General features: G+C 35.2%; 1 protein-coding gene across 1 annotated transcript in view; it reads right to left on the bottom strand.

The window, feature by feature from the left end:
- Positions 1-13867, bottom strand: part of Nak (Numb-associated kinase) — a 171384-nt gene that overhangs the window by 58171 nt on the left and 99346 nt on the right. The window contains exons 12-13 of the mRNA XM_081726884.1: positions 11758-11850; positions 4212-4265 (exon numbers count right to left, since the gene is read on the bottom strand). Coding sequence (XP_081583010.1) covers positions 4212-4265; positions 11758-11850 — 147 coding nt within the window. The remainder of the gene's footprint in view (positions 1-4211; positions 4266-11757; positions 11851-13867) is intronic.

Genomic DNA, 13867 nt, shown 5'->3' with positions numbered 1-13867 from the left:
AATAATGTCTTTCTACTGAACACACGTACCTAAATTTATCGTGTACTTGAATATTTAATTGGAAGAAAACTTATTTCATTTTAATTATAAAATATATGTTAGTTCAAGTTACTGTAAAGCATTGAAAGTTATAAGAAAAATAACATATTACCACACAGATATTCAGTTTTGTAATGTTACATTATCATCTTTTACCACACACGTATATAGAACTATTTTGTACTATAATACTTTCAATAGCTTTCTCCCCTTCCTACACTAAAACCCCTTAATAATATATTTAACTGCAGTCATTTATAGTAAAAACATTCCGAAAGTATTTCAATTCTAAAGCCAACTAAAACTGTTATGTGACCTTTCTTACTAAATTAACAAGTTATAACTATTTTCGAGAACATGAATACAAATCACAGAAAACACTCGAAGTAAACACAACTATTTTACAGGGTAATATATTTACATTAAAGAAAAAAAAAACATAAAAAAGCAACATTAACGCAAAACAGTGGAATTATTTTTAATACACTGAATAATTCGCAAACATAAGGAATTGTGGAAGCCACATTATAAAGTGCCATCAAATGAAAACATCCACTGATCCATTGTCCAGGTGACAAGGAGCTGTTGCTTAAGCACTTTCGCTTTCTTTCTCCAGACGCAGTATGATGATGTGTGACTTGACAATGGAGGTTTAGCTCAAGGATAAAATCATGGTATGCTGGAAGTACTCATCCATCAGACATTTACCAGAGAATACAGACTGTGTACGGTGACAATATCGAACAAACCAGGTGTTCGCGTTTTTGGAACGATTAGCGAAGAGGATAACTGATAAATCGCATTAGCAGTATGGCAGTGATTATTACATACAATCTCATTCACGACGACGAGAAAAAAGCATCTTACATTCCGCTGTTTTAGCGCCACTTTAACTGTTTAGTCACACATCATGATGTTACGTCTGGGGAAAGAATGGGAAAGTAATTAGTCAACAGCCCCTAGTCACCTGCACAATGCCCATGTCCTGCCGTCCCGCCACAGGAATGTCACATACGCCTGTGGATATACACACAGTAACTGTCTCATGTAACACGTATGTCGGAATATTAAGAAAATAACCTTTTCAATTACTGGCATCTTTATATATATATATATATATATATTGGCAACTAACAATTACTATTGAATTGACTGGCTGGAGTTCAACCGGAGCTATACTGAACTGACTGGCTGGCTGGCTGGGGCTCAAACAGAGGTTACATTATACGCGACCTATTGCTTGAAGTAGGTTTCGAATCATAAGTGGATTTGTATATATGGGACATTTTCGTGCATTTCACACATCAAATTTACATTACTCGTAACACTGTAACGGTAAAAACTATTGCATGGTGTTGGCCACGTGTGTTTATCAAAGATTCAGAAGATGACTTGGTAAATACCACCTATTCGACATTTGGTTATTCCACTTAAACATTTCAAAATTCGAGATTTGAAAATGAGTATTATATCGTCACTATAATGTACAACCTGTTATTATTATTATTATTAATAATAATAATAATAATAGTAATGGGAACTTTGCATTCTATTGTATTGCGTAGAATTGTATAATATAGTGCACTTTATCATTAATCTTCATTTGACGTTTATGTATCAAACTATCTGAGGTATGGAGGAAGAACAAATTTTATATATATATATATATATATATATATATATATATATATATATATATATATATAAACATGGTAATTTTAATTCTTATTTTTTGAACAAGATAGCACTTTTGTGGGTCATTTAATGACTTAGTAACACACAATCAAAATTAATCTACAATTCTGACAGCTTATTATTAGTTAGCTTCTTATCCAAATTTAATTCCTATATGCTCAAAATTTGTCATTTGGCATGTCATGAACTCTATACCCGTGTCCGTATACCTAAGTAGTACTGCAGCAAACAAAGACATATATTTTTAAGTATTTATTTGAAGCCTTCCTTGCGCAAGCAGAGGCGAGTTACAGATCTTTTAACCCTTTCAAGCATACGAGCATCACGAGCAAAACCACAAGCCAATGTTAAAACAGCGCACAATCCGAAGCGAATATTACAGTAATACAAAAAGCTGGTGAAATGCATCAGTGTGAGAGTTTAACTGTTTAGTTGGGGGTTAATATTTTCCTCTAATTTCATGTCGAAACCACTGTATCCCAGAAATTAAAAACAAGGTAGATATATGGATGTACAAATTAAAAAAAAAAAAAAAAATCTGAAAACTTCAAATCTCAATCGTATTTCGTATCTTCGCGACATTCTGTGTAGTACGGCGCTGAGAGAAAAATTATGTTGGTTACTATGAATATTTCACTCCCCTAATAATGCCCAAACTTCAATCATTAAAATAAATTTCGAATATCTGACATTCTGCTAACTCATCTCCAGTATCTACTGGTTTTGAAATGACAAAATAAGATACAATTAACAACATATCAACACACTGTGTTTTTCAGCAATACACTGCTGAGAGTTTTCTTCTAACTACAAACAATTCAGTTTAACAACCTTCAGAACAATATTTGCATACTTCGTTGCAACGTTAATACTCTGGACCTAAACGAACTTATTGTAATATGAACGCAATAACCACTTAAAAAAAAAAAAAAAAAAAAAAAAAAAAAAAAAAAAAAAGTGGGTATTGGCACACACACAAGACTAGAGAAGAAGTCAAAAACAAATTCAAACAGAACTGCCTTCTAACACATTAACATATAATGCTTATCTGGTTAAGCACTAGATAAAAAGTCTAGAAATAACATTTGGGAAAATATGTTTTTACAACGAAAACGACTCCGGAAAAAAATATCTATCAATACAAATTTCTTTGATCACAATATTTGCTTGCCTGTACATACATAAACAAAGTTAACATCAAAAATATTTTGACTAAATAAATCACATTATTTGCAACTGACAAGGAAGACACACTGATTTTGACCAAACTTTTCAGAAAAATCTCACGATGAATATTAGACATTCCAAATTCTACACATGGTATATACATATGTAGAAAAATAATAACTTAGAATCATATGCATATGAGATCATTATACTTACAATACAATCAGAGTACGATTTCTGAATGCACTCTGTAAAAGTTAATAAACAACAAAAAGGCATAATCATATCGATATGCAAGTTAGGAAAAGAAAGAAACAAAAACTTAATAGTCACAGAAATCAATATAAGGAAGTACACTTTCTTTGTACTGATCGTCACTGTAAAAGAGAACATTTCCTATTTAGAACCCTTCCCAAAAGTCTCATTAGTCGATGAAAGTAGTGTTTTATCTTACTATTGGTGTTATTTGACAGAAAGAAACCCAAAGCCTCTATCAGAAATACAATACATTAGTAGATATAGGCCTATACATCATATTATATATATATATATATATATATATATATATATATATATATATATATATATATCGCTTGCCTTCGTGACTGATGAGCATTCGTCATCAAAAAACCTTACGAGATATTTCACGTAATCAAAAAAATACTTGTATTTTCAAAACTTACCTGAAACATTATGTAAATAAAGGAAATAAATGGCAGGTAATTTTAGAAAATATAATTTAAATGAATACTTATGAAACGAATCCTATTGTATTTTATATGTGATTTCCAAATATGTATATAGACGCACCCATAGTCTCACACATATCAATAGCCAATCATACTATTTTTTCTACAATCCTGGGAATTTATTGGTTCTGCTGATTTTTACTGCATTCACGTTTTATACATCAGTTTTTCCTTTTAATGCCAAAGCAGCATTGAAACATAATATAGCTATAGCTTCTGCACCCATAATTACAATAACTTTCGCAATGACATGCTGCAAATTTCCTCTCACATGTCCTCTGTAAGTTCAGAAAAATATTCGTAACAACACACTTCGTAGCTATACAGATACAGCATGTCTTCTTTTATTATTGTATCAAGATTTTATTTAGTAATGGAACCATCTATTTGATAATGGTTTATATAATTTGTCTAGTAATTACATCATATACTCTAGTCAACGTATCTTCTAGTAGCAATATTTGTGCTAGAACAATGCGAAAACAAACGCTGCTTAACAACTTTAATTACATATTAGACTAGAATGACGCAACAGTACCTACAAAACTAAATATTATTTACCTCCAATGCTCTGACTTTTCTTCATTGAATGCTTCTCTTTACTGCCATGTTTCACTGTAAATTAAAAATTTCTATCATTACGAACATACATCCATTCAGGTGTATACATTTTTTTTAATGTATACATTACATAGAGATAGAAATAAACCCTGATTTACGTAAATTTATTTTTATAAAAATATTAATCAGTCAAAATAAATCGAAAAGGAAGAAGATATTCTCAAGTCACATACTTTCCCCATTACTTAATGTAAAAAAATCTAAATTTTGTATTATTAGTTTCACTGCTTCATCTACTACTCTATAAAAATCTGTCCCAGAAACTCCAATCTTCTGATGAACTAATATCCTTATCAATATGCTGTAAGCATTTTATAGTAAAAAAAATATGAAAATTAATAATAATTTACCGACAAAACTTGACTAGAAATTAACTTCTTTAAAAGATAATTAAAATAGATTAATATTCTCATTTTCTTTAATGAATATAATAACTACATTGCACATTTATTAAAGCAATTCAGATTTAACAGGAACTAGCTGACCCTGCGCTCTCTACATAGCGCATCATTCACATATGAGCATGAAACTCCTTGTCATTCCTTACATCTGTACATGTCCCTTTCAGACACAAGTGAAAGACATCTCGATAAAAATTGGCAAGGGGTACCCATAAAAGGGACATTTTTTCGATTATTTCTTCAATATCTCGCACCGTTTGCAAGATTTGAGCCTACTTCCGGTTGGAGTTTCTAATTCATGAATGATCAGTGTTTTCTTTCTTCTTGTATTCAGTATGTAGTAAGCAAATACGAGGGCTATCCAGAAAGTAGATTACGTTTTGGAATAAAAAATCAACAAAGTATAGGAAACAAATTTTATTATATACAGATGAAAGCCACACACAAATACTACTTTTCGACATAGTCACCATTCAAATTAAGGCATTTATCGTAGCGATGTACGAGCTTGGAAATTCCTTCGTCGAAAAATTCGGCCGCCTGCGACTTCAACCACTTCGTTACCTCTTCTTGCAGCTGTTCGTCGTCATCAAAACGCTGCATAGCCAGCCACTTCTTCATTGCTGGGAATAGGTGGAAGTCGCTCGGTGCCAGGTCGGGACTATACGGCGGATGAGGAAACAACTCCCACTGAAAAGATTCAAGAACTTCACGCGTGACATTTGCCGTGTGGGGCCGGGCGTTGTCGTGAATCAACAAGATCTTAGATCTCAACATTCCTCTGCGCTTGTTTTGAATTGCTCTTCTGAGGTTTTGCAGAGTTTGGCAATACCTTTGAGCGTTTATTGTAGTGCCTCTTTCCAGGAAGTCCACCAAAATCACACCTTTTCTGTCCCAAAAAACAGTCGCCATCATCTTCCTTGCCGACATTGTTTGCATGCATTTCTTGGGTTTTTGGGGAGAACCTGTGTGCCCCCACTGCATTGATTGCAATTTCGTTTCACAGTTCACGTGTTTCACCCATGTTTCGTCACCAGTAACGATGCGATCGAGTAAAGAGTCACCATCCTTATTGTAGGCGTCCAAAAAGTGCAACGCTGCAGCCATTCGCTGATTTTTGTGGTACTCTGTCAAGATTTTTGGAATCCATCTTGCACAAAACTTGTGGTAACCAAGCTTTTCGCTGATGATTTCGTGCAACAAACTTCGCGAAATTTGTGGAAAACTCAAAGAAAGTTCCGTTATTGTGAACTTTCGATTTTCACGGACTTTAACATCGACTTTTTCGACAAGTTCGGCAGTCACTTTGCTGGGTCTCCCACTTCGATCTTCGTCGTGAACATTGGTTCGGCCATTTTTAAATCTTATGACCCACTGTCGCACTCCACCTTCAGTGATAATGTTGTCCCCATACACTTCACACAGCTGCCGATAGATTTCTATCGGTTTACAGTTTTTTGCTGTCAGAAACCTTATTACTGCACGCACCTCGCAGCTCGCGGGATTTTCAATTAACGCAGACATTTCAAACCGTCACAGTATCTTAACGGAGCACAGCACGAACCTCTCACTAGCACGGCTAGATGCCGACTGAGCTGCGCAACGCTCTGACCCCAAGATGGCCGCGCTAGCCCCGCCCCTAGCGGACACAGACGAAAACGTAATCTACTTTCTGGATAGCCCTCGTACATTACATACACAATTAATTATAATATCAGTCATACATGGTGTTCATTGGGCAAGACACTACAAACAATAAAGATTCATCTTTGGCCATGAAACAAATGCCTGATATACAACCCCTGTATACAAATACGTGGTGTTGGGATGTATAACTCGTAGGATATGATGCTTTACTTTCTTAAAATTTCAACACTTCCAGTACACCCCTAAATATTGTAATAAAGAAATAATGGCCATTTTTTTTTAATATTCAATTAGAACTGGACAACCTACACAAAATTTTAAATCGACCAGGGAAAGCGGCACGTTTTTAGCATTTGTGGTTTTCGAGATCTCATTATCGAAAGGATCAGACAAACATAACTTTTCTTTGGAGACAAACATATAAAACTAACATTTTAATACATAGACTAGCTGAACATGCGCTGTCTACTCAGCGCACCGTTATGTTATGACCATGAATCTCCTTCCCACTGTGCATGTCTCCTTACTCACACAAGTAAAGGATAGGAGACTCACAAAGGAAGTGAACTGCTATGTTCTGATGTTGGAGTAACACGATATCAAGTGGAAATTTTTTTCTAATAAATCCAGATCCGTCCGAATACGCCTCATTGTGTCTCTTGAGGTCTTTGAATTTGCAAACATGCAATAGGTTTTCCCATTCAGAATTAAGTAAAGCGCCTACAATGCCCATTAACTTGCCATATGTAACTCTTCTACTGGTTGCCTAACACCGTAGTTTCGGCCTGCAACAATGTTAATCTTATTGGTTCAAAACAGCCCCTAAAATGTTGAATAGAACAATAGCGACACGGTTTTTGAAAATTTGACTGAGAGTTGGCCAATCTACACAAAATTTGGACTCGACCAGTGGAAACTGCACGTTTCTAGCACTTTTGGTTTTCAAGATCTCATTGTCGAAAGGATTGCAGACAAACATATAAACCTAACATTTTAATATATAGACTAGCTGAACCTGCGCTCTCTACACAGCGCATCATTCGCATATGAGCATAAATATCCTTCTCATTCCTCACATCTGTACATGTCCCTTTACAGACACAAGTGAAAAAAGTCTTGATTTAAAAAAAATCGGCAAGGCGTATCATAAAGGGGACCTCAATATTTCGCACCGTTTACAAGATTTGAGCCTACTTCCGGTTGGAGTTTCTAATTCATGCATGACCAGTGTTTTCTTTCTTCTTCCATGCAGTATGTAATATGCAAATACATTACATACGCAATTAATTATAATCGCAGTTATATATGGTGTTCATTGGGCAAATCAATCCAAAAATTAAGATTCATCTTACTGGTTAAACTGGAGAAATGGTTATCGTTCCTTTGTCATTATTATTTGGCCATGAAATTAACGCCTGAGACATATGCAACCCATATATACAACAGTGTGGTGTTAAAATGTATAACACATAGGATATGAAGCTTTACTTTTTTTTAAATTTCAACGCTTCCATTGCGTACCCTAAAAAATATAATAAAGAAATAACAGCCATGTTTTTAAAATATTCAATTAGAACTGGACAATCTACGCAAAATTTGCAATCGATCAGTGAAAACGTCATCTTTCTAGAGCCTGTAGTTTCCGAGATCTCATTGTCGAAAGGATTGCTCACAAACATATAAATTTAGTTTAAAAGAACTCGGAAGATGGAAGCACAATTCATGTGCATTGATTTTAGAGAAGGCTTATTAAAATACAAAGGCTTTGAACAACAATTTTATATCATAAACTTTATGAAAAAGATCTAGTTAAACGATTGATTTAAAGTATTCGTACTTAAAATGTTCGCCTCTGTTAAACGTGAAATCACACACAACCGTAAATGAAAGATTTGAAAGCCATAGTTATACGTTGGAGCTCGGGCGCTTTTAATTGCTATTGTAGAATTTTAATAGATAGATACTAATATTACGCTTTTACTGAGATAAAGTTACGATTGATACCTTTCGCAAAGATAAGACGTTTCATAGAAAATAAAGAAACTAAAAGAGTCATTCTTTAAAATGAAATTGCCTTCTCAAAATACAGATTATTCGCTTACATCCGACTTATTATGCACGTTGCAGTCACCCATGTAGTCCGGTCCGAATAATAAAACAGACGCACAATGGGGCGAAAGCACTGAATTCTTAGCAAAAAGTAGAAATGCGTAATATGAAGCAGAAAATTGTAAGAAAACCAATTAGTTCGGTGTGTGCAGTGACTACAATAATGTATTCAATATGTAGAATAAAGATTTGGACAAAATAAATTTACAAGCAAACAACAAAAAATACAGTTCTTAGCTGGCACGCACCAAAATGTACTATATGAATATGTCTTTGAAAGTGTAAAAGAAAATCCGTGGACTAAAATGTTTGTTATTTCGACATTATTTCATCAAATATAGAGTTTTACATCACAAAAGGGAATATTCCTTATATTCGTGCCTAAATTATATTACGACTTATATGATTGGTATAAACACGCGCGTGGGTAATATGCTTTCATTTGGCAACTTACTATTGACTTACATTTTTGCGCGTGAAAGGAAAAAGTGTAATTATACAATTCACAACTGAAGAATAATAAAATTAAAGAAAATTTCTTGCTTCTCAAAATTATTTCAAAATTGTGAAGGATTCGTTATGACAATGATCATGCAAGGACGCTTCGATACAAAAAAAATTATCTCATCACAAGTTCTCGATATGAATACATTATCAGATATATTAAACATTACGATTTACATACATCGGTAACCTGTTTAGGTTGTTTCATATATTGCATTGTGCAATACACGGGCTCATTTCAGGACTTTGATTGGAACACACTGAGCAGGAGCAAGCGGAGACTCATTACAGTTGATTCCAATCTCATTTCTGTGCACGCATCACAAAAAACAAAACACTGCATTGATCAACACTATTTTTAATATGGTGCTACCTTATAGTCCGCAGATAGTTTAGCAAATATTGGCGTTTTAAAATTTTGCCACCATTAATCAATCAAATATGGTTGCCTAGTTTATTTCTGTGGGTGAATGCCCAAGAAGTATGACTAGATGTTGAGAACAAGATGGGGCCTGTGGGCGAATCCCCCAACGAGGTCTGGGGGCAAAATTCCCGCCAGTATCGACTTTTGTCAGTGCGTGCATGGGGATCATACGTTTAGTAATCTAACACTTGCTCTCACATTCGCCCCAGTTGAATTCAAAAGCAGCACTACATGGAGAATGCGACTTTTCTAAAACATTTTCATGCGCTATATTTTCCAGAAGTGCAAATATGTTCAGGTTTCTTCTTTGCATACAGTAAGAACATTGTTTCCGCTACAACATATTAAAAAAATCACAGACATGTTATGCTATGTTTTCTACTAAAATGTCTTTCTATCGTTTGACCATAGTTCATATGCTTTCAGTATCACAGCATTTTCCAAAAATGATATTACATAGTACTATTACAACATAACATCAAAATTCTAAATATACAAAACGATACATACATGTGGGTCCTCACCATGTTTATCAGTCACTGAATATCTATACGCGCTGTAGGGATAATCGCATTCAAAGTGAACTTCCTATCTTCTATCACTAAGCAGCGCCTCTCCGTCTTCGGCGGATAATCAAGTTTACGCATGCCATGAGATAATTGTAAGGTGCTACCATTTCCTTTCCTCCACACTATCTTACGTGTACACTATTAAGGTTTCATTATAACAAATTATTTCGCGTAAATCTTTTACTTCACTTTTCGGGTTTTTGCCAAATATTGCCTGGTTTGGCCCCACTGTGCGACGTCGTTATCAGTATCATGTCTCAGCTTGCAGTGCCGGAGTCATATTGGCATCCGTGGTTTGCCGCCGAAATTAAGTTATTATTATTATTATTATTATTATTATTATTATTATTATTTTTCAAAGCATATATTTTGTACCAGTGTTTGTAAAATAGTTTAACCACCTTAGGGTCCACACATAAATATATCATGGCAAGGCAAATTCAAGTTCGGCCCACGCAGAACAAAAACAGCTGAAAATTTTCCTTCATTGTTTCATGCTAAGATGAATAATCAATAAGAGTTTGAGAAATAAAGCGCCAAAACACAAAATCGGTATAGTGACCGCTGATCAAGTTGGAGATCAGGGTTCGAGTCCAAGCTAGTTCAGTGACCAAGTTCTCCCTATTTCATTAAAGTAATTATACAAGAGTGAGTCAAATGTTTTCCAATACTTCAGTCACTTACTTCTGCGCCAAGTTACGTCAGAAAGTGCTGAACACAAAATGCAGGCCGCTACTTTACAACGGCTGAAGCCACTTCTCAACCAGCTCTTAAATTCCACGCCGATACCGATCTTTGTCCTTCGAGGCGAATAACTTCTGCAGCATCCACTTCTTGGTTGGTGAATCATGTTGAATACAGAAAGTAAGCCATGGGTCAGAACAAGCAACAATCTAAAGGTGCGTGGTCAGGACTATGTGCTAGATGTAGCATTAGTTCAATTCCCTCCAGTTTCTTAGTTTATTTCAGGTCATTCGAAAGGTACGATCTTTTCCGATGTCGTGCTGCAGAAGTCTCGCTTTCTGTTTATCATTGTAGTTTACTTTTAGTACACAATGCAAACATCTTCCAAAGGTTCGAAGAATAAGTTGATATTGATGGTTAAAGCGTCCGAAATGAACTCTTAACGAATTATCCTTCACAATTCCACCAGGCGCACATCGTCACCTAACTCTTGTTTAACCATCGCTTATGTACGTTAACATTTAAATAGCATATTCACGTTTTGTTGCACGTTATTCTCCTTTTCAGGTAATGCAGATCAAGCGAGTTTTCCAAGAATTTCTTCCACATTCTCCCTTTGCTCTTTAGCTGAGGTGAATTCATGAAGTACTATTCGACAACTCGGGATGCTTTTGCTCATGTTGTCAATACGATGAACCACACTGGATTAAGATATCGAGTTTGCCTTAACCTCCAAACAGTAATCGTCGGATTTGCTTCTATAGCCTCTGCACGACCTGATCCACGTTTTCGGCTTATCCGGACCTGACTGATAGAGAAAGTTCTTGCAATTCACTGAAATTTCTTGAACCAAATGGTTGCTGTGTTGTGATCAACTGCGCCTTCACCTTTAGCACAACTAACGTTCCTGAATTGAACTTCATTGCACCTTCATCTTTACGGCTATAAAATCACACATGAAACGCACCACCTCACGAACTACGTACTACTATCTATATCTGTACTAGAGAGAACCTTCAGTCAGTGATACGTACAACAAACAGTACACTTTGCAAAATTCATAAATCATCCCTTAATTTAGACTTAAATATATCTGTTAAAGAACAGAAAAACTTTATTATTAAACTCTTGATAACAGATGCACTTACCTGGTAGACTAAACGGCGCTGAACTAAACGGGTCCTCAGCTACATCAGCTGAGGTCATCACTAGACTTTCTCTGCTTTTCACATTAGAAATACCTATAAAATAATTACAAAATTTACTGATACTTATCACAGTAATATTTACTCAAGAAGAAAATAAACTACTACTAATACTACTAATGATGCAGTGCATTGTAGAACTATTTTTTATTTGTTTTGTAATTGGAGATTTTTAACGCCTTACCCGTTACCAATTTCACTATAATCCTTTACTTTCTTTTTTTTAAACAAAATTTTCACGGGACTTTTTTTTTTTTTTTAATCAGAAAATAAGTGAGATCAGTCCTTCCTTACAGACTGATTTAAACATTCAGCAATAGGAATTTGGACAGTCTCATAGAACATATATACAGTATTCTATCAAAATCGAATACTTTTTACGAAAACTATAGTGAGACATGTTTTTTATATCACGGAAGGAGGAGGATTCAATTCATTCTCTTATTCTAGACTAATTCTAAACCCAAATAATGGGAATGATTGGGTAGTCTTAACAACATATATTCCATACTGCACCATGATCGTATACATTTTTATTTTTTCGAAAGTTACCGTGGAATATTATTTTTAACTGGGGACAAGGAGTGTAAATACTTTTATTTTTTACTGATTTTAAATCCTTTCCGTGGGAATTATTGGAGAACATAAAATAAATGCTCATCTTTGTTAGCCTTAATCCCATGTTATGTGACGTTAGCATTTTATTTTTGATTTTCTTTCCCTCTCTATAATTAGGCCTACCTATTTTTTATCTCCTCTTGTCGCCTTGAAGTTCTCTTTGAACCTATCGTCCATCGGATTTTGGGTCTCCTTATCCGCTTTCCCTTTACTTGCAATTCGTTAAGTCTCTTTATCACATATTCTTCTCTCCACGTGCTTGAGTCATCTGAGTCTGTTCTCTTATCAAATCATTCCGGATCTTGTCTATTCTTGTCACCTGTGTCATCCATCTCAGCATTTCATCTCTGTTATCTATCTTTTATCATGTGCTCTTGTAATTGCCAGTTCACGGAAGTTTCAAATAAATGTCATAGTGCTTCAAAATTAATTTTCCTTACGAAAACTATCGTCGAACTTTTTCTTTTTAATTGGAGTGGGGGATTAGTTTACCCTTACATTCTTGACTAACTCCGAACAGTGGGGTAACTGGAATTCCTCGTTTGTGGGACCTTAACTCCTTTTACCATCTAATCCCTGACCGATTTCAACCGCACCACTGTGGATGATCGAAATACCCTATATAAATTAGACACTACTCTTATCAAAATAAAATAATATAGTTTATAACGAAAAATTGTTTTGTGTGTGTATGTGCAACCTTGCAACATAGGTTGGATTTTTATCTCCTTTTACCCCCTTATTCCTCAAGGGTTGCAAAACGAAATAACAGAGATACTACGGAAGACTGCCACATAAAAATCTCAGTAGAATTGGATACATTTTACGAGAACGATCATGAAACAGACAGGCTGATATACTAATGAGAGTTGAGTCGAATGGTAGAAGTTCACTTCACAATTACTACCATCAACTATTATTATTATTATTATTATTATTCTAATAATAATAATAATAATAATAATAATAATAATAATAATAATAGGAATGGTTCGAACAGACAGTTAACACCTTAGCACTATACAGTGCAAGACTTGCCAATATCACACGTTCGATTATGTCATGTGTGATCCGCACAACGGTTCCAGTGCCATGTTTTCTACTTCCTGGAACAGAGGCGGATGCTTCTTAGGTAGCTTCCCAACTATAAAGGTAACCGAGAAAGTTCTGTCGCTTTTTGTGCAGGCCTGTGTTCAGTTGGCCCTCACACCGTGAGTTGAATGCAAATGGAGATAAGGCGAAGGTCACTTGTTAGTGTGGGTATATCCAACATACTACCTGGTTGTGGTAGTTCAGTTACACCGTGAACTTGTGGGGACAGAGTGAACATGGGACCTCCACAGAATGTCATAAGGGCGTGTATGCTGTGCGAGTTCAAACTGGGGTCAAGCGCTGCTGCAGCGGGGCGGAAAATATGCCAGGCCTTTGGTGAGGT

The sequence above is a fragment of the Thermobia domestica genome, chromosome 1, assembly GCF_964235325.1.
Source record: "Thermobia domestica chromosome 1, izTheDome1.hap1.1, whole genome shotgun sequence".
NCBI classification, from domain to species: domain Eukaryota; kingdom Metazoa; phylum Arthropoda; class Insecta; order Zygentoma; family Lepismatidae; genus Thermobia; species Thermobia domestica.
Note: the sequence above shows the minus strand (reverse complement) of the source record. Positions and strands in the feature narration are given on the sequence as shown.